At 42.0% G+C, this 20,894-nt stretch overlaps 1 protein-coding gene across 1 annotated transcript in view; it reads left to right on the top strand.

The window, feature by feature from the left end:
* The window catches only part of DSCAM (DS cell adhesion molecule), a 554,872-nt gene that overhangs the window by 419,715 nt on the left and 114,263 nt on the right, over positions 1-20,894 (top strand). Inside the window, exons 13-16 of the mRNA XM_065422504.1 lie at positions 483-679; positions 5,405-5,501; positions 6,937-7,065; positions 16,076-16,243. Coding sequence (XP_065278576.1) covers positions 483-679; positions 5,405-5,501; positions 6,937-7,065; positions 16,076-16,243 — 591 coding nt within the window. The remainder of the gene's footprint in view (positions 1-482; positions 680-5,404; positions 5,502-6,936; positions 7,066-16,075; positions 16,244-20,894) is intronic.

Genomic DNA, 20,894 nt, shown 5'->3' with positions numbered 1-20,894 from the left:
TCCACTGTAATGCTGACAATAATGCAGAATATATTTATAAATAAATAAAAATGTAAATACGTGTCCCATTGGTCTTCCTCAGTCATTTCTGCTGAATCTCATCATAGTAGGATGGCACTGAGTATAAAGTTCTTCCATCACATCTTTACAGGCCACGGACCTGACTGCTTATGGCTCACGGTAATTTTCTGTATCTATGCATATTTTAATTTATTAAAGATAAGGATGGACTCAAGCTTCAGATCTAGATTCCTAGAACCCTAATGTGTAGGGAGAATTGTTTGGATCTCAGATGTTGGCTCGGGACCATCTTCAGCTAAAATATTATTTCTTATATTACATAAAAATGAAAATAAAACCATTGTCTAAGTATTTGTGCTAGCTAGTGACATATCAAGAGCATGGCTGAGCCTGAGACTACAAGGCCAGACCTCAGTTACAATAGCTGTCTCACTGATGAGCTGCCTTGTTTTTGATTTTAGTTCCTGCTATGATCACTTCCTATCCAAACACCACTTTGGCAACACAGGGTCAAAAGAAGGAGATGAGCTGCACAGCACATGGAGAGAAACCCATCATAGTCCGCTGGGAGAAAGAGGATCGAATCATTAACCCTGAAATGTCCCGCTATCTTGTTTCCACCAAGGAAGTGGGTGATGAAGTCATCTCTACCCTGCAGGTACTAAAGCAAAGCGACTAATGACCTGTTTATACATTCGAGAGCATTGCTTGCTTCTATTTTTTATGGCTGAGGACATCAGGCACAGCTGCTCCCCGCCCCCTTCCTGCCAATCTAAAAATAATGACTTTGGGTCTGATGCTCCTCTTTCTTATACTGGTTTGAAACAGGAGTAACCCCTCTGAAGTCAGTGGAGTCATATTGGTACAAAACCAGTGTATCAAGAGAATCAGGCCCTGTGTTTTTCAAGTGCCTTCTCTCCCTCTTCCCATCTGCGCTTCTAGTGGCACCCAGGCAGTCAGAGTAATAACCAGATAAAATGTCCATTACAATATCCTAAGCCAAGTGAGGTTAAAGGAAAAAGTGCCTCAGGGACATGAGAAGGACTTGCGCTGTGTTTGTTAATATTCAGCAGATACTGGATATTGTAGCAAAAATCATCCAGCCAGCTGGCAAGAAGTCATATTTCACAGCTTTGCTGTTACTTATGGGAAATACAGCTCTCTGGTGGTATCAGAGCTATGACTCTTGCTTTATCTGTCAAATATAGACAGGGCTCAGTTAAGCCAGAAGAGGCTCCGTTGGAAAGGGTATGGGGAGGAGGTGTACCACCTTAATGGCATTAGTATCGCATGGGCAGTAGTGGGAGCAAGAGTAGAGGTAGCCCTTGCTAAACAAGTGAAGCTATCCTAGTGGGCTGGTGCCATGATCCTGCCCTGACTCTGCCAAGAAATGCATTCTGGATACAGTATCGTTTCTCATGGTGCTAGCTTGCCCCTTCTTCCATTACGGCAGCCTGCAGCCAAATAATGCTGCCTCCTGCACAAGTGTGCTAAGCAAGGGACAAAGGGCTTCTTGTGCCCTCTCCCCACCTCCAGCCTGCCATAGCCACAATGTGGCCTGGAGTCTGTATTACCAGTACATGTATAAAACACTATCCAAGTAGCTGAGACCAGGTGATGAATCCTAACATGGTTTTGTAATACGGCCCTTCTTAGTGTTGAAATTGACATCAGGACTAAGGACATCTGATGCTGCTGCACTTTTTGGCCCAAATACCCGGTATTTAAAGATTTAGATGGATACCATGCCTAATGTAGCAATTGGAGCACCTTTCTTTGATCTTCTTTTACTTTTAAGTATTGTTTCCAGTGTGATTTGTCATCAGAATCCCTCCAGGCTCTAGATCCCTGGAAGTGCAGGTGTCTCCCCTTATCCCCCTCCGCTACATGGGAAGGGCACCAACAAGGCTCTTTTCCCCCCACTTCTCTCTGGGCAGCAGGGCTAAGCAACACTTCACTTTTCTGCAGCTCCTCTGTTGAGCTGCTACTGTATTCTGTCTGGGGATGGATGGAAAGATGTAGTGGAGGAAGGACTGACAACATCTGCAAAGGGAGGGATAAAAGGAAGTGGGAGGTCTTTGGAAAGAAAAATATTTTTGGGAAGAAAATATATTCAGCAGATGGGAAGGATTAAGGAAAGACAAGATCAGGTGAATTAAACACTGAGTTTTATTTAAAACTCATCTATAAACATAAGTTACTAACCCGCATGTATATTTAGTAAAAACATATTTTTGCATGTATATTTAGTAATATATTAAAAAAAAAATCCCACAGATTTTCAAAAAACCTTCCAAAGAAAACAATGCAAAACTTTCTCCATAAGTTGGCAAAATTCTTTTAATTTTCCAGTACTGCTTTTCAGTTATACTATATAAAAAAAAGAGAGAGATGTTTTATATCAAACTCAAGGAAATAACTTTAGCTCTGTGATGATGCTAAGGTATACTCTCACAGTAAAATATAGCTCTTTCTTCACTAGCTGAAAGATGTTTTGGAGAATATCCAGTAAAGCTCCTGTTCTACTTTTGTTGAAGTCAATGTGAGTTTTGTCATTGACTTCAGTGAGAGAGGATAAGGTCCTAAGTGTGTGTGTGCATGTACGTATGCGATGAATAGTATTTATTACATACAAATGAATCTATTGTGCAAATAGATACATTAGCATGGGTCCCTGCACCCACAACCATCTTGATGATTTTAGTGTGATTCCATCTGGGTGCACATGATAGCACTTCTGTGTGCAAGATTGGGGCATGAATCCCTTTCTTGGTTAGCAAATTGTTCATGAAATAATATGGTAGTGATATATATATATATATAGAGAGAGAGATAGCTATAGATATAAATGCACAAAAAAGTTATAAGAACATTAAGGTTGCAAAGTCAAGCTCTCAAAAGTTAAGAAATGTCAGAATTAAGGTTGCCTGTGCAACCTTAATTTGTCCCCCTCATAATCTTTAATTACATGATCACATAATGTTTTTTCCACAGGAAACCCTGCCTTATTCAGTACATGGGATGGACAGTGCTCACTTAATGAACAGCTATTGAATATATAGATATATATTTTATTTTAATTGTTCTGTGTGGGGCCCAGGCCGTATTTACTGCACACTATTCAAACCCTGTTCTGAATAAAAAACTATTCATTTCCTCATAGGATTCTCTATGGCACTCATAATTATACTATCTGAGTGCTTCTCAAACATTAATTAATCTATCTTTACAGACAGCCAGGTGAGGTGAATCATAGACTATCAGGGTTAGAAGGGACCTCAGGAGGTCATCTAGTCTAATCCCCCTGCTCAAAGCAGGACCAATCCCCAGACAGATTTTTACCCCAGTTCCCTAAATGGCCCCCTCAAGGATTGAACTCACAATCCTGGGTTTAGCAGGCTAATGCTGAAACCACTGAGCTATCCCTCCCCCCGCAAGTGGTGGTATTATCCCCATTTTACAGATGAGGAACTGAGGCGCAGAGAGATTATGATCAAATGTTTCCACTAATTTTGGGTGTCCATTTTCAGACACCTACAACTTGATTTTTCAGAGTATGTAGCATTATAAGGCACTTTATATGTTAAAAGCACAGCTCCCATTGATTTCAGTTGCAGCTATGAGTGTTCAGGACTTCTGCAAATCAGATCCAAGGGTCTCAAATCAGGCACCCAGGAAATGAGAAAAACACAATTAGAGACCATCTGTGAAAAGTCTGGTTTAAGTGATTTGCCAAGTATTACCAGGGCCGCCCAGAGGATTCAGGGGCCTGGGGCAAAGCAATTTTGGGGGCCCCTTCCATAAAAAAAAGTTGCAATACTATATTCTCATGGGGGCCCCTGCAGGGCCTGGGGCAAATTACCCCACCCCGGGCAGCCCTGAGTATTACATAAGAACTCTGGGACAGTGGCAGGGATAGAATCCAGTTCTCCAGGACAGCATTCAGCTGCTTTAACCATGAGACCATCCTTTCACTTCCCACAGTTCCCTGCCCTCTCTATGTTAGAATCAGACAGTTGCCTTCTCCACATTGCCTGGATCACCAGCAGGGGAGTTATTGAGAGCACAGGAGAGACAGGTTCCTGTCTCTCCGTTCCTTTGCTTGGCCCCATGCTGGCCTGGAGCAGCTGGGAGCAGCCATTACAGGGAAACTCCAGCTTCTATGATGTAGCCCTGGGCTGGAAGGTGCACGCTCAGCCACTCTGTGGGTATGGCTCATGCAGAATCTGGTCAGCTCTAGGAGAAGAGAGAGGATGCAACACGCTCAGTAAATTTGTGTGGACGGCTCATGTGCAGTTCTGTCACATGTAGGATCTGTGAGGGGACGATGCATGAGCAGACTAGTCAGCACTTCGAGCTGGGAGAGGTTTGAACATGCTCAGTTAGGAGGCAGTCTGTGGAGATTTTAGCTGCTGAAGTCAGAGCTCTCTATTGTGCATTTACAAACTGGGATTTTTCAAAGTCTTATAACTTGGCTACATTTGGGTGGATTTTCAAGGGGATGAAAAAAAGGCACATCTGTGACACAGTCACTCCCCTGCCAAATTTCAGGTCCCTGTTCCAAAGCATGGGGATTGACCATTGTGACTGAAATTTAAAAAACAAACAAACAGTAGCCTGAGGCAGACACCTGGTATAAAAAAAATCTCAGCCCAAATTATTAAAGTCTGGCAAAGTTATAAGCAACAGGATCTTATAATGGGAAATGTTAGGCAAGCTTAATAATAGCTGGCTCTACCAGCTCCACCTATAAAATATGTACGTATATATATATAATGTATAGATATCATTACTATGGTGCTTATATCCAGAGTTTCCTGCAATAATTTGTGACACCGTACATTAAATTGCATTTATTATACATTTTTGACCACCTCACCTGCACTCTGCCCACAAATCCATCTCCACTAGGATTACTTCCAGATATTAAGTTGCTTCAAACATCTGCCATTCTCCTTTTAAAAAAACCAACCTGCCAAAGAAAAGTTTCTTTCATGCTTCCAAAGTAAAATATTAAAGTGATCTTAGGTGCAGAATAGGGAGTATTGAGCCCTGGATCAGTGAAAAATTAAAGATCTGACCTCATGTAACCCAACAGAGCTAAAAAAGGGTTCTACCACTGGAAAGGGGAGATGCCCAGCTTTCTAATAGATTTAGCTCTTGCCTCTAGTCTTGATAGATACCAGCTTTTTGGACCTTACACTCATGCCATTAATATTTATTCTGCATAGTTACATGTGTGTTTGTATTTTCCATGTACACACACACATACAATATCTGTGTACTACTGCAAAGAGAAACAGTTTGTATCATTTTATGCTTACATTTATTTGTTTTCTGTACATATTGTTGAATCAATGGCTTCTTTTCAATCCACCTCTAGATTTTGCCAACTGTGCGTGAAGATTCTGGCTTCTTTTCCTGCCACGCTATCAATTCTTATGGGGAGGACCGTGGAATAATTCAGCTCACTGTGCAAGGTAGGAAGAGGACAACATAAGGAAAAAAACACAACTATTGTAGTACAGTAAGTGTATGCCATGCTCAGAAATCTGTTTTGGGGGGGAGGTGCTAGTCCCTAATTAAACATATTCCTAATTGTCAGAGAAATTAGAAGTTGCATCAGAATCTTAAACTCATGTTTTCTAGCACCATAGAATCAATCACAATGAAGCTTAAATTCCAGAGTCTTTGTAGAAATGTACAGATGAGTAAAGGGAGTATTTCTTATATTCACTAGTTGACAATCTACTTGTCAGACATAAAAATCCATCCAGCACGTATACTGTAGGGATGGTATACTTGAGGTTTATTTATTTTTTAAATCAAAAAATGGTTTAAACTCAGGTGAAATAAAGCAAAAGCGATTTGATGTGATGTTTTTTCAGGAGAAATGTTAAACCTACTATATATTTAGAAACAAAATATTTCAAGTTTAATCAGTCAAAATAAATTTTAATATATTTGTGCAACTCGGGCTCCAGTAGCCTGTATCGCTTGGGGCTGGGTTCTCCCTCCTGTGGGGAGTTCAGTCGGGCAGACAGCAGCAGGTTGTGGAGTGGTTTAAGGTGATGGTATTTTAGATGCAGAGCAGAGGCAGAACTCAGCCACTGGCCACTACTGGTTTGCCACATGACACTAGCTCATGTGCTTTTATGCCTTGGAGCATAACATATCTAATACTTGCAAAAAATCTTTCTCCCAACCCTTGGTTCCCCGTGACTACAGGTTCCACAGCATGTCTGAACCAGCCCTGTCAAGAAATTCAGGAGGAAACTGGGAGCCAGATTCTCATTTGCCCTAAGGGTCCTTTATACTGCTCTGGCAATGTAAAGGGATCTTAAAGTGGGCATAAGCTATACATATATATATATATATATATATGCCACATTGTGTAACAGCATAAAGTGGGCTTAGTGTAAATGAGAATCAGGCCCTCGGTTTTGAACCCTTCTTTTATGAATTTATATTCAAAGGGTTGGGATTCTTATTCCCCCCAACCACCGATAGTTTAGCCCTAAAAGTACTGTCTTTATGTATATACCATCACATACATTCAAAATGTAGAAGTACCAATGCAGTGTGACAGTTATAGCCAGAACCTCCCCTGGCATGAATACTGCAAATGGGAGTAGAATTTAAGCAATACTACAATATGTTGCATCTATGCCGGTCTACCATTAGTTAGTAATCCAAGACAAATACAGTCACTCTTATTTTGAAAAGTGACTTTTCCTTCCTCCACAGTATGTTCTTCAATGGGTGGTTAAATGAGTATAGATATTAATGAGGGAGCAGAGAAAATGGCATGAGATCATCCTGTTAACAGACCACATTAGAGCCATGCTCATTATTATAGCTTATGCTTAGTACCAGCGTTCTTTCGACTAAAGCAGAGTCTGTCTGTTAACTCAGAGCCACCAGATCCTCCTGAAATAGAAATCCGAGAGGTGAGAGCACGCAGCATTGCCCTCAGATGGACCATGGGATTTGATGGAAATAGCCCGATCACAGGCTACGATATTGAATGCAAGAACAAGTCTGGTAAGAGAGAGTCTTCATTTGCAAGTGATTCATTTCTCATAACTTGTTTTTATTCCTTCATTATTTTGTTTGTACTGTAAACAGTGAATCATAAATCAAAACATCTTGATGGAAATTCCTCCTCCACAGTCTGTTTATTTTTCTACAGTGGGCTTTATCTTTTGCCATTTCACTGTTTTTGATTTCTTGTATTATGACCATTTTGTTTATATTTGGATTGTTGCTCTTCCCTTTTTTTATTGGGATATCCACAGATTTCCTGATATAGCCTTAGCCATTCCACCTTGTGACTGCCACAATGGATGCTGAATGGTACTAGGCCATTATTATTACCTTTACCTCCTTCTGTTTTTTTTTCCCCCACTGCCCATTTTTCCCAGGGGGGTAATTTTTCTGAACAGTGACCTTTTATCTGGAGTGATGAGCTACAGAAATTCTCTTCTGTTGTACGTAGGGTTGTGTGACGTTTCACCTGAACAGCAGGGTTAGGAGCCAAACTGCAGTCTTAGGAGTGTACTAGGATAGACAAAGCAAGCTGTGTAGTAGCTTGCTGAGCCACCAAACTGAGTTTGCAGTAACCTCTGAAATGCTGCAAGGGACAGGCTAGTGGAACATATCTGCAGTACAACGTAAGCAGATATATTTCTGCTAGGTCAGCATTCAGCCATATCAACATGCAGCTCATAAGTAAAGCTGACCCATCTGTCTGTATCACTACAGGTGTGCTAATTCATATTCTTAAAGGGAAAATACAGAGACACAGTGACATTTTAAACTGTTAAATATATGAACTTTTGGATTAAATATCATAGCTCTGCCTCTGGGCTGAACTTCATTTGCTCTGTAACATAAAAGGTGCATGTTGGCTTGAGTTTCAACTGTGTTTGGACAGTTGGCAGAAAGCGTTACCGGTAAGGTCATGACATCACTTTCATTTATGCTTTCTCACATATAATATGTTGTTGCTGTATGTTATGCTACTGTGGTTAATTTAGTGTAGATGAAAGATGTGAGTCCATCTGTTTCACAAACATTTTATATACAAATTTGTAAGACATTACACACTCACAAATAAAGTCTTTCAAATTGTCGGGGGCGGGGGGGAGGAAAATAGGTATAGAAAATGCAAAAAAGATAAAGGATTATGGAGCAAAGCTGAAAGGGTCATTGGAGAATGGTGAGAACTTGAAGAACTGGAAGAAAATAAACATAACTCCTGGTTCAGGAAATCATCCCTAATCAGGAAAGAATTTGAAAACAGGTTTGTCTTTAAGCACATGTTCACGTTCCATTGAAGTCCATACAAGTTAAGGTTATGCTTAAAATTTAAGCCTATGTTTAAATACTCTCGTATATCACGGCCCAAGAAAGGACTAGGAAGGAAGCAGAAAATTATAGATGAATAAGATTCACCTTATTGATAAGTAAGCTTTAAAAGATATTTTAAAGGGATATTGAATTTGTTTGTTTATTTTGTGTTGCTTCTCATCTTGGTGTTTGTTGTACTCTGTCTATGGAGATAATCTGTGGACATAGTGTAACTGATGCATTTTGAATATATATGGTTATCCGTGCAAACATATTGCTGATGAAATTAATAATGAGAGAGTATTTGTAAAACATTATATTTTTAACTTTTTGAAACTGATAACTAATTGTACAAATTATATTCCACTATATGTCTTTAATATTTTGCATTTGATTCGTCTGTATTGTATTTTTCCTGTGCATAGGGTTGCCACTGTCCAGGTTTTCCCTGAATTGTTTCTTTTTTTGAGGTGGCTGTCCCAGGAAGTCTGTAAGGGTGCTCAGTACACAATACCAGCTGTTCAGTTTTATGGGTTCAGGATCATCCTGGACATCCCCGTTTGTGTAGCACAGAGGTAGCAATCCTACCTGTGCATGGTCTTTGATATGCAAAAATAGCATATAATATTACTATTGCTAGATTAGGAAGTGGGAGTTAGGAGGATGCTGTGCCACAAAATAGAAGCAAACATCACACTTGGTTGAATAAACTTCTCATAAGTCAGGGTTTTTTATTTGTTTGTTTTTTTAAGGAGAAATGAGATTATTTAAAAATTGAAATTATACCAGTGAGTATGGTTCCCTAAAGATTATGGGCCAGATTCTCAGTCTATCATCCCTGGAAGCACAGCCCAGGATGTGCAGTTTAGCAGGTGATATGACTTTAAGTTATGTGTGCACTTCCATGTTTCTGGGTCTGGCTTTCCCTATCCACCTGTAATCCACTCCACCAACCCAAAAGAAGTGGAGTTTAGAATGCCATCCCTCCCTGACGCACCCTCCTCCAACTCTGAGCCTACCCCTACACTGCTCAGGGAATCCCCTGCACCTGGAGACTTCCTGCCTGGAGCCATCCAACTGCTTTCCTCTCCTGCTAGGCTGGAGGAGTGATGTAAAGGGGCAAGAATGCAGCCCAGAATCAGGGTCTATATCTTCTCTAGTAAATCTGGTGGAATCTTTTCAGGTGATAATACAGAGTGCATGCAAGGGGGAAGTAGTGAACACAATGTACTTGGATTTCAAAACTGCATCTGAACAATACCACATGATAAACCAGTAGCAAGGATAGCATAGTAGTTTAAAAAGTGGTTATGTGACTAGGGCACATTATAATAATAAAAGTTTGAGTCTAGAAAGAAAAAAGGAATGGTCTGGAGGAACTGGTGTATAAGACAAAACTTTAAAATCTGTATAGTGGTCATTTTCACTGAACTACTGTGCCCAATTTTTGGAAGATAGAAAGGCAACAAAAAATACGAAAGCACTGGTAAAGTTAACTTATGCAGAATGGCTGGGGAAAGCAATGCTGAAGAAAAAGAGAGTCAAGAGGGGTTATCGCTGCATTTTTTCAGATGTTAAGAGAGACAGTGATCTTAGGAAGATAAGATCCTTGAACTAATATTAAACCCGGTGCTTGGTGTACACAGACAAAAGAAGGAAATAACAGGCTAGAAGATAATTTAGGCAAAACATTCACACAGCAGATGATAAGCATCTGTAATACCCTACCAAGAATACAAGTGAAAATAACCAGCATAGTTATGTTTAAAGAGAATTAGATACTTAAGAAATAACACTGCAGGTTACTGATGGATATGCCAACTGACTACTTAGGTACCTGGGTCCTAGTGATTGTATAGCGGTCAGAGTGGTGACTAGAAACCAGAAGAGGTGATTCTTTTCCCACCTATTCTGGAACTTCTGCTTAAAATGAGAATTCATGAAAAGACCTCAGAACACTACTCTCCGAGCTATGGCTTTATGGCCATACACATTACACCCAACATGAACATGTGTACCATTGTTTTTTCTAATTATATTATACTTGAGTGTCTTATTTGCAAGTCCTAAAATGTGTGTCAGCCTAGAAATATCAGTTAATGAACAAAGTTCTACCTACAGTAAGCCTTAGGTGAATATTTAAAAATTTCATGGACAAGTCACTGGCGAAAAAAGGCTAAAGTCATAGGTCCAGCAAACCCCCAATCCAACCAGCAAGTCTCTCACAACCGTTCCTAAACAGTGACCCAATGTCATCTCCCTTTCTCTGATACCAAACCCACGTTAACACCCTCCAGTGAAACTTCATTCCAACTCTTGAGTAAACCCACTTGTAATTGTTCTCAGAAAGCAACCAGATTTACTGCCACTTCCAGAATGACAGAAATGGCCACAAACCTTTGACAAACATCCTGAGCTCATCTTCTATCACCCAAACCTACCGCTGCCCAAGTAAGAAGCATTTGTAGCTCTGAAGCTCCTGCAATTTTAAAAGAGTACTGATAAGTAGTTAAACTTGGGAAATCACAGAAGATAAGAATATTCAGTTTCCATGACTTCCATGAGAACATGAGTCAAAGGCCTTTTACATGAATGAATGAACTGTAGCAAAGGCAGAGGAGGATATGAGGGGCCCATTCAGGAGCAGCATGGGAAAGAAGCATTCTGCAGATTAAATTGGCATGCGGTGTTTAGTAATCTATTTTTGAAATTATTGCCCAATCACACTGCATAACATTGTCATTAGCCCTTTTCACTCTCACCATGATGTTTTTACTGTAGGCTTGATCCTGTACAATGCAGGTGCTGAGTGTTGTGTTATAAGGTAAAGTGTGATGAGCAAGTCTGGGGAGCACAGGGCAACCTAGGACCATATAAAGGCAATCTCTGGTTTAGGCGCATCATAACATGGGAGCTCTCATGGCCCCACCCATGTACCATGGCCCTTTCCTCATTTGAAATGGCAGTGGGCCCCTCTCCTGTCACAGAAAGGCAGGGCAACATAAGAACGGCTGTACTGGGTCAGACCAATGATCCATCTAGCCCAGTATCTTGGTTTCTGACAGTGGCAGGTGCCAGATGCTTCTGAGGAAATGAACAGAATAGGACAAATATTGAGTGATTCACCCCCTGTCATCCAGTCCCAGCTTCTGGCAGTCAAAGGTTTAGGGACACAGAGAGCATAGGGTTGCATCCCTGATCATCTTGGCTAATAGGCACTGATGGACCTATCTTCCATGAACTGGTCTAATTCTTTTTTTAAACCCAGTTATACTTTTGGCCTTTACAACATCCCCGGCAATGAGTTCCACAGGTTGACCGTGTTTTGTGTGAAGAAGTACTTCCTTATATTTGTGTTAAACCCGCTGCCTATTAACTTCACTGAGTGACCCCCAATGGTTTTTGTGTTATGTGAAGGGGTAAATAACACTTCCCTATTCACTTTCTCCACAATATTCATGATTTTATAGGCATCATGAGGCTCCCATCTCTCCACCAGGAATGGAAGCAGGGCCCACACCCTCTTTTCAGTGATGGCATCAAGGGGGGCTTCCCATACTTATTCCAACAACTGGGGTGTCACTGTTGGATCGGTGGGACTCTTATCCTCCTTCCACACACACAGTCGTCCAGGACAAAGGGTGGGGAGGGGTTGCAGGGATCTCCAGAGGAGTTGGTGTTGGAATTAACACCTCATTGAGATGAATGGGGTAATTCACCCCTCTCTGAGCTGTTGTCTCTTTCCCTTCAGACTTAGGTAGACATTTTTTGCATCCTTTATATGTCCAATTTTCAAGCTTTTCTTTACAACCAGATGGGCCAGAAACTTTTTTTAAAATAAAAGTTGAGATTTTGATATTATCACATGGCTTCAGGAACTAAGATTCCAGGCTTGGGCTGATAGTGCCTATCTGTGTCTTAATCCATCTATGGCCCAGGAACCTAACTTTGCAGTGAAATTACTGCTGTCTGGTGACCAAATTACTCCAGCCTTCTAGCAGGAGAAGGGACAAGGGGTAGGAGACACGATGTAACCAGGTGTCTCCTCATGCTTGATCTTATGTCTTCTCAAACATGTCCATTCTTTGTCCTTACCCTGTCTATTTTTGACACTGCATCCTTGAAAGTTAGGGAGCAAGGTGCACAAAGGGAGGATTATGCCTAGTGCTTAGCCTTCCTCATGCCCATACATAGACTCAGCTCACACTTGCATTTAAGCACAACAGCTCTGCATTCCTTGCTTCATGCTGTGCATGGATTTGCAGAATCAAGGTCTTTATCTGCAGCCTGACAAGAATAGCTTCAAGAAATCATACAGCTTTTAGCAAAGTGTGCCACAAATGTGTGCAGTTTTAAATAGTATCACTAGATGGCACCTCACACAAAAAATAGAAATTCACAGCACTGGCTAAAATATTATATATACAATCTTTCTCCCAAATCAGAAGTAAAGTACAATATAAAACATACACCTCTACCCCGATATAACGCGACCCGATATAACGTGAATTTGGATATAACGCGGTAAAGCAGTGCTCCAGGGGGGGGCGTGGCTGCGCACTCCAGCGGATCAAAGCAAGTTTGATATAACGCGGTTTCACCTATAACGCGGTAAGATTTTTTGGCTCCCGTGGACAGCATTATATCGGGGTAGAGGTGTATTTAGCCAAGCTAGAGTCTGTAAACGGACCTCTATGGGTCAATCAGTATCTTAGGAATTAGTGAAAAATACAACACAGAGCTATGGATTTTCATAAACGCTTTCTGTTTATGTTCATTTTATACAGCACTGAGAATTGCCTGATTTAAAAAAAAAATCTCTTTGAGGGGGAAAAATGAACTGAAATTTTATGTTTTCTTTTTGCTTCATTTATGTATGGTTCTTATCTGTTCTGTATATTATTTCTAAGTTGAAATCCTATTAAATACATCGATTTTAAAATGCTTTAGTATGGTAGCAGAAAAGAAAAGAGCCATAAATCAATCACAGTACCCCACTGGATGATTATTTTACTGCCTACACAGGAACAATCATTTTATTTCTATCATTTAGCAGCAGAATTTAAATCACCATTTATTTTTTGTTGCGTCAGCTGGTGACAACATTGGAGAGAAATTAAACAATTTCTTTCTTGACTATGTGTCTCAAGCTTTTCTTATTTTTCCCTCAGAAATTCATATAAAAATATACTCTAAAATCCATGTATTACCTACACTCTATCATTCTGGAACAAAATATATCTGGAAGTCTTCAAGATTCTGGTTTTCCATCTCCTCCCTTATCTTGGTACGTCATTATTTAATCTATAAAGAACCTAGGGGTTTTTCCAGGCTGGATACTCTGATTTGATTAACTTAATAGTTAAAAAAACCCTCTAACATTGAAGGAAATCTTTTTAAAAATCTTAATCAGTTTTGTAAAATATTCAAAGCAAAATTATCATCTACCACAAAGGAAGTTTACTTAACCCTCCATACAGACTGGATCGTTTTAGTCCAGAACTGTTGACATGATATAAACTGAGACAGAGTCTTTCTTTATGTTTCTACAACGCTAAGCACAATGGGGCACATATCTTGGCTGAGGTCCCTATGCACTATTCTAACAACAACAACCATTTCTAAATATTACCGGCCGGATTCTCTGCTGCCCTGAGATTCTGCGGAGTACATCTGAGTTGTGGGATCATCAGGGAGCCAGCTCCCTGATACTTTGCCCAGCCCTAGAGCAGATTAGTATAGTCCAATGGCTGCTCTTAAATGTATCAGCTGGCAATAGTTCCCGAAGGACCAAGCGAAATAGAGCCAGAATGCAGTGTATTCCAGCTATGCTTCCTTCTTGCCCTCCAGTGACAATGGCTGCAGGGAGGGTGGCATAGGAGTATGTTTTGCCAGCTGTATACCTAGAAGAGAGTCTCCCATTTCTGGATGTTTTTATGAACTTTAAACATTTTGAGGTTTGTTCATCACTGAATGATTCCCCATTTCGTATAGTATGGTGGCTTAATTCTTTCTTCTGAAGTATTAGGCATCAGCTAGTCTCATATACAGAATACTGGACTAAATGAACAATTGGTTTATTCTGGTATGGCAATCCCCAAATTGCAGCGTTTTGAAGGGTGATGGCTACTGTCATTAATTCAAATGTTAACAGTCTTCCAAGACACATCAGGACAGTGTCAGTTTTTGCTCAAGAGCACCATTTAAAAATGTCCATAAAGTGTACAAAGAGTATTCCAAGCAAATGTTATCGAGGCTATGTGCAGAGAAGGCCTTTAGGCATTCTGGGAGCACCACTGCAAAGGCAGCAGTGATGAGTAGTAAATGAATTCAGATGCAGTTGATTAGCACTGCATCAATTGATACCTACATGTTTAGGAGTTTTTAAGTGAGCATCAGTTGATAGCTAAATGTTTGGGCATTTTTAAATACAAACAGACAGATGAAGAATGAAATTGTTCTGCAACTAACAAAATTATTTAGTATGTAAACAATTTGCCCATCTCTAAGGGATGCCACAGAGAGAGAGAGAGAGAGAGAGAGAGAGAGGGAATTACACACTGCCTCAAAAACTGGACACGGTATATTGTTTCCTGCTATGCTTTCCTATTTTTAACCAAGACTTTTCTGTCTGGTGAGCTTTTCATGATGCTGCCTGCAGTGACCCTCGCTATACAACACCACTGTATAGCTCCCAGCTAAATCCCATAGGATATTACAGAGGTTAAAGGAGGAATATGCAGTACAGTGAGAAAGAAATGACAGATGACAACACATAAGAGATGTCAAGATGATTTAAAACAGATCAGTCCCATTGTTTTATTTGGACTGATTCAATGTTACGTTGAGGCCAAGTGGTTACTATATGTAACCAAATTCTGTCCTTTCTAATACCATGTGTCAAGCAAGTTTAGTGAATAATTTATGCTAAATTTGGATAACCCCAGGTTTCCGTAGATATTGATTTAATCTGGATAAAATTCCTCCTTTTACAAGCACATACAAACAACTCATGGGATTAATGACTGCACCGATGTTAAATCTCATTGAATTTGGATCTGCATCGTTAACCTGAAAACATCTCAATGGCTTAGTACTCGATACTGAAAGGTGCCAAATACTCTGGCCTCAATCCCACTTAAGCTCAGGCTTAATTATCTGCATAGTTAATTGAATAAGCTTGCAGGAGCAAGCCCTTAAGAATTTAAAATATAAAACATTTTTATCTTTTTAAATGATCCTTTGCATCTTTAAGAATCCTTCCTGTCCCCCTTTTCATTCCTGTCGAACAACTTCCTTTCAAGGCTCTTTGTCACAGTAACCAACCTTCCCTCTGAGGAGCACTGAATGGAATTCCTTTAGGACAGCGGATATCATCCTTTTCCCACGTCACAAAAAACAAAACAAAATGGGGGACCCCCTCACTCTCATTTCACTATAAAAAAGAGGGTTGTAGCAAGCCCTTTGGACCTGTTCATGCACCCCAGGTTGAGAATTCTTTCTTTAAGAGCTTTGATCAGTGAGAAGGAGTACTGAAGAGAAACATGATATTCCATTTAGGTTGTATTAGCAAAATGTTCCCAGTGCTGATGCTGAAAACAGGAGGTCTTCTCTTATAAGGTTGAATTACTTAAATATTTGAAATAACAAAATGAATGCGAAATTTTCTTTAGTTTTTTCTCTCCCCCCATTTATTAAATAGACTCCTGGGATTCTGTTCAGCGAACCAAAGATGTCTCTCCTCAGCTGAACCAGGCCACTATCATTGACCTCCACCCTTCCTCCACCTACAACATCCGCATGTATGCCAAAAACCGCATTGGCAAGAGCGAAGCAAGCAATGAGCTCACTATCACTACGGATGAAGCAGGTACGTTCTGGCTTTGTATTGTCTAAATCAGGGGTTCTCAAACTTTTTCTCTCTGAGGCCCCCCTCAACATGCTATAAAAACTCCAGGGCCCAGCGGGGGCGAGGGGGGACTCAGGGCTCCAGGCTGGTGGGGGGAGAGGGGGGCAGAGGAAAGGGGGCCTTGGGCATAGGCGTAGTTTGACTTTTATTTGGTGGTAGGCAAGGGCCGGCGGGGCTCGGGCTAGCTCCACACAATGCGGTCCAGGGAGGGAGTGCCACTTCCACTCCCTGACTCACCTCAGCAGGCCACCCACGGGGGATGCAACCAAAAAATATAACTCAAAGCGGGGATTCAATTCAAGAAGTTTGAAAACCACTCAGGGTGCAGGGAGGGGGTAGCTAGGGGCTATGTGTGGACAGGGGGTAGCTCAGGGTGCAGGGAGAGGGGTAGCTAGGGCTGCCCCCAGGATGTCCCCACTCTGTGTAAGGCACTGCAGTTTGGGGGAGCAACACGCTTGTGCCTCCCCAATTCTGCCCATAGGCTCAGGGCTTCTTCCTGCAGGGAGGGCTTCATCCCTGTGCTGCTCCCAACTTCAGCCCCGGGGTGAGGGCAGCACTGGGGTTCCTGGCTTCAGCCCCACACCTCTGCTGGCTTCAGATGGGGGTGGGGGCGCCGGGGCTCCACCACCGCTCTCAGCTTCAGCAGGGGGGAGGGGTGGCACCAGGGATCCCGTCTTCAGCCCTGCACTGCTCCCAGCTTCAGACCTGGGGGGCACTGGGGCTCCCACCTTCTGCCCCATGCTGCTGCTGGCTTCAGCCCTTGGGGATGGCACCAGGGCTCCTGGCTTCAGCCCTACACTGCTCCCAGCTTTAGACCGGGGGGATGCCGGGCCTCCTGGCTTCAGCCCTGCACCACTCCCGGCTTCAGCAGGGGGGAGGGGAGGGGCTTCCGGTTTCAGCCCCATGCCACTGCTGGCTTCAGACCAGGGGGCACCAGGGCTCCCAGCTTCTGCCCCGCGCCGCTGCTGGCGTCAGCTCCGCACTGCACAGCTGCCCGCTTTTGGGGGGGGGGGGTGTCGTGCCAGGGCTTGGTTCACTGGGTTTCAGCCGGGGGGGCCCTGCGGACCCCTGAAAGGTCTTGTGTACCCCTAGGGGGCTGGTCTAAATCTTACCTGAGCTCAAATTTTCTTCCTTACTGGAAATTTCAGTTTGAAATGCCAGCTACGCTACTACAACTATCTCACAGAGGATGCTAAAATATTCCAAGAAAGCATTACTTCAGAAACGTCATTGTGCAGGCCTGTCATTAAAACTGTTCAGTGACATCTAGTGGTCAAAGAAGACATTATGCCCCACATTTTCAACCTTGGGGACTTGAAGCTATGCATTTAAATCCCTATTTAAGCACCCAAATATGGATTTAGGTGCCTAACTTAAGATTCCCAAGATTGAAAATGTTGATTTACATGAATAACGTTATTATTGAGCTATTCTCCACCCATTTAATGTCCTGACTGCAATTAAAGTTAGTTTGCTGTAATTAATTAATGTTGTTTCCTTGAATTTAATTTAATGCTGTCCTCCACCACAGATGGCATTGGCCATTGCAGCACTTCCTCTCCAGCCAGGAGGGCAAGTGACTGATTTTTCACAGAGCAGTCATACCAGCGCCACTGTCTCTCTGTTCTGGCAAGAGTACCCTGCCAACACCTTCCCCTTAATGCCCGGAATAGCCCTTTTTGAGCCTGTAATTGTGGTATGCAGTGGCTTCTTTGCATTCAAGTCTCTATGTATCTCACTTGCTGAAGTGAAAGAAGTTATCCTTTATTGCTCTCCTTTGCTCTGACGCCTCCCTCTTTCTGAAGCCAATGCCTTATCATTTTCTCCCTTGAATTATACGTCATAATGTTGAATGTCTGCAAATATCTCCTATCAAAGTTACATATTGCAATTAAATGAATAGAAATCACAGCTGGGATTCCCAAAGGAGCCTAAGAAAATTCAACATACAAACATCACTGAAATTCCTATATCCCTTAGGTTCCTTTGAAAACTCTAGGCCATACAAGAATCTGCCATTTCTTGTTTGTAAAGCATACCTGCACCATGCATATTTGTTTTCTATGCTAACATGCTAATACCTCCCTGCTTGGGGTTTTTTTCCCCCTAAAAGATATGTGCTAGGAGTTATTTTCAGGACGCCTTAGGGCCTTGTGTTTCACAGGAGGTCAGCCTATGATCACCATGGTCCCTTCTGGCCTTGGAATTTATGAATCTATGTACTGTTGAGAGGTAAAATAATAATGTAAGTGGTTGGGGGTGGATTGTGTCAGATAAAGGCCCACCGCATTCTAAAGCTACATGATGATCTGGGTTCTAGACACTCAGTGGCATGGTTTTCAGCCCACACATGAGAATTTGGCTGTGCAAATCTTATTAATATTAATAGAAGACTAAATCACCGCAGTGAAAATTTATCCCTTGCTGTGAGATCAGATTCTCAGTTCTCAAGGATTTGTGACAAAGAATAAGAGCACAAGGGCTTACTGTGCAAACGGAAGCAAACAGGAGACAACATGAGCTGCATTCATTTTTTCCCTTGATGCCCTTTTTCAGCATATATATTGGACCTACAAATAATGTCTGTGTTAGAAAAGGAAGAGAGAATGAACAGAACTGTGCATTATGGGTTTTAATTTTATATGATTCTTCAGTGGTGGGGCAGATTTCTTTACTATATATCAAGGAAAGGATGAGTAATTTGTTTGCTTTTAAACTACATGCTGAATGCAGAAATGTTTTTCCTGTTTGCAAGGTGAAATATGAAAACTTTAGAGAAACAGGTTACCCATCCCCAGAGCCCGGAATACCTCCACCTTCCACTCTCCCCTCTCCAAAATCTCCTAAAGAAATTGTGTTTCTCATATACTCACACAAGTTATTAGTATGTGCTGTTAATAAACTTGGAGTGTTCCTTACTTACTGACTTTCTTTTGTCTGATAATTAATATGTCAGCATCAGCAACTGACCTCCCATTAAAGACTAGCTTCCCCATTAGGCTGAAACCTGGATGTCACATTTTATCCAATGTCTCCTGACCTAGTTTCAGGATGACTGGGCCTTTCACTGCTCTCATTAAGGAGCTGTCCAGTCAGAGTGAAAGGTCAGTTATGTGGAACCGCAGTCAAAAGTCATTGATTTATTCAGGGAGCAATCAGCAGAGGGAAGGCCAGGTCTAGGCAAGGCAACAGCATTTGTTGTCTTGGTTTTGGTTTGATCAGTCGCACAGTATGCAGAAGTGCAGTCATTTGTCATTGTTTACTGTTTGCTGCTCTTACATCAGGAGGGTTAAATTAGCACAGGGTGCTGAGCAGGAGGGAGACACCTAAGGGAAGAGATCAAAATGAAGGCTTAAGAAAAACAACATTAAAAATTTAAAAATCCAAACCCCTTCACTGCAAAGGTACAGATTACATATCCTACACTAGTGTGACTCCAGGCTGCCGGCATTATTTATTAGAAAGTAAACTGAAAAGGATGCCTTCAGCAGGAGGAGAGTCAAGCAATATTTTCTGTCCTTTCACTAATCTGGAGCTGATTTCAGGGCTATTGGAGCTTTTCCCCCTATAACCTTTAATAGCTATTGCTTTGAAAAATAGACTGGGAGAGCTCATTTCCTTCAGTGTTTGACAGGAAAGCAGAGGGCTGGTTTTTCTTTGTTTCTGTGTATTGTTAAAGTTTAACAGTGCAAGCTGAGATATCGGGGTTCTCTTTCTGGCTTTGTCACAGACTCCGAGTGACCTTAAGATGCTCATTTATCTTCTCTGTGCATCAGTCTCCTCGTGTGTACAATGGGGATAAAACATTTACCTGCCTCACAGTGATGTTGTGAGGCTTAAATCTGTCATGTCTGTAAATCCTTTAGAGATGCTTAGATGGAAAGCCCTAGAGAAATGTATGGCATGCTAGAGCAAGCAAGGTTGCAGGAAAGTTGGCACCCACATGCAAATAGTTATCAAAGGCTCAGTGGATTTAGTGTATGTGTATAAGGCTATGACTACACTGCAGTTAGGAACAACCCAGGTACACAGACTTGCGCTAGCATGGCTCAAGTTGGCATGCTAAAATAGCAGTGCGGATATTGTGGTTCTGGCAGAGACATGGGCTAGCTACTCAAGCTCAGAACCAGAGGTGCTGGACGGGCTTCAGAGCCTGAACCAGCCACCCAAGCTGCTATGTCCATACTGCTATTTTTAGCATGCTAGCTTGAGCCCCACAGGCGTGAGTCTGTCTGCCTGGGCTGGGAGGTTCACTCCCAGCTGCAGTGCAGACTTACTGCAATTAAAAATCTGCGGCTCACGGGGCTCGGACTGTGGGGCTGCTTAATTGTGATATAGACATTCCAGGCTTGGGCTGCAGCCTGAGCCCTGGGACCTTCCCACCTCACAGGGTACTAGAGCCCAGGCTTCAGCCTAAGTCCAGAAGTCTACACTGCAATGAAACAGCCCCACAGCCTGAGCCCTGCAAGCCAAAGTCAAATGGCATGACCCAGCCGTGGGTTTTTAATTGCATTGTGGTGGCCAGCACAACCCTGTGGCCTGCACTGCTTCCCGCAGCTCCCATTGGCCAGGAACGGTGAATCGCAGTCACTGGGAGCTGTGGGTGGCCATG

This window comes from Emys orbicularis, chromosome 1, assembly GCF_028017835.1.
Source record: "Emys orbicularis isolate rEmyOrb1 chromosome 1, rEmyOrb1.hap1, whole genome shotgun sequence".
NCBI lineage: Eukaryota > Metazoa > Chordata > Testudines > Emydidae > Emys > Emys orbicularis.
This window is presented reverse-complemented; position numbering and strand designations above follow the sequence as displayed.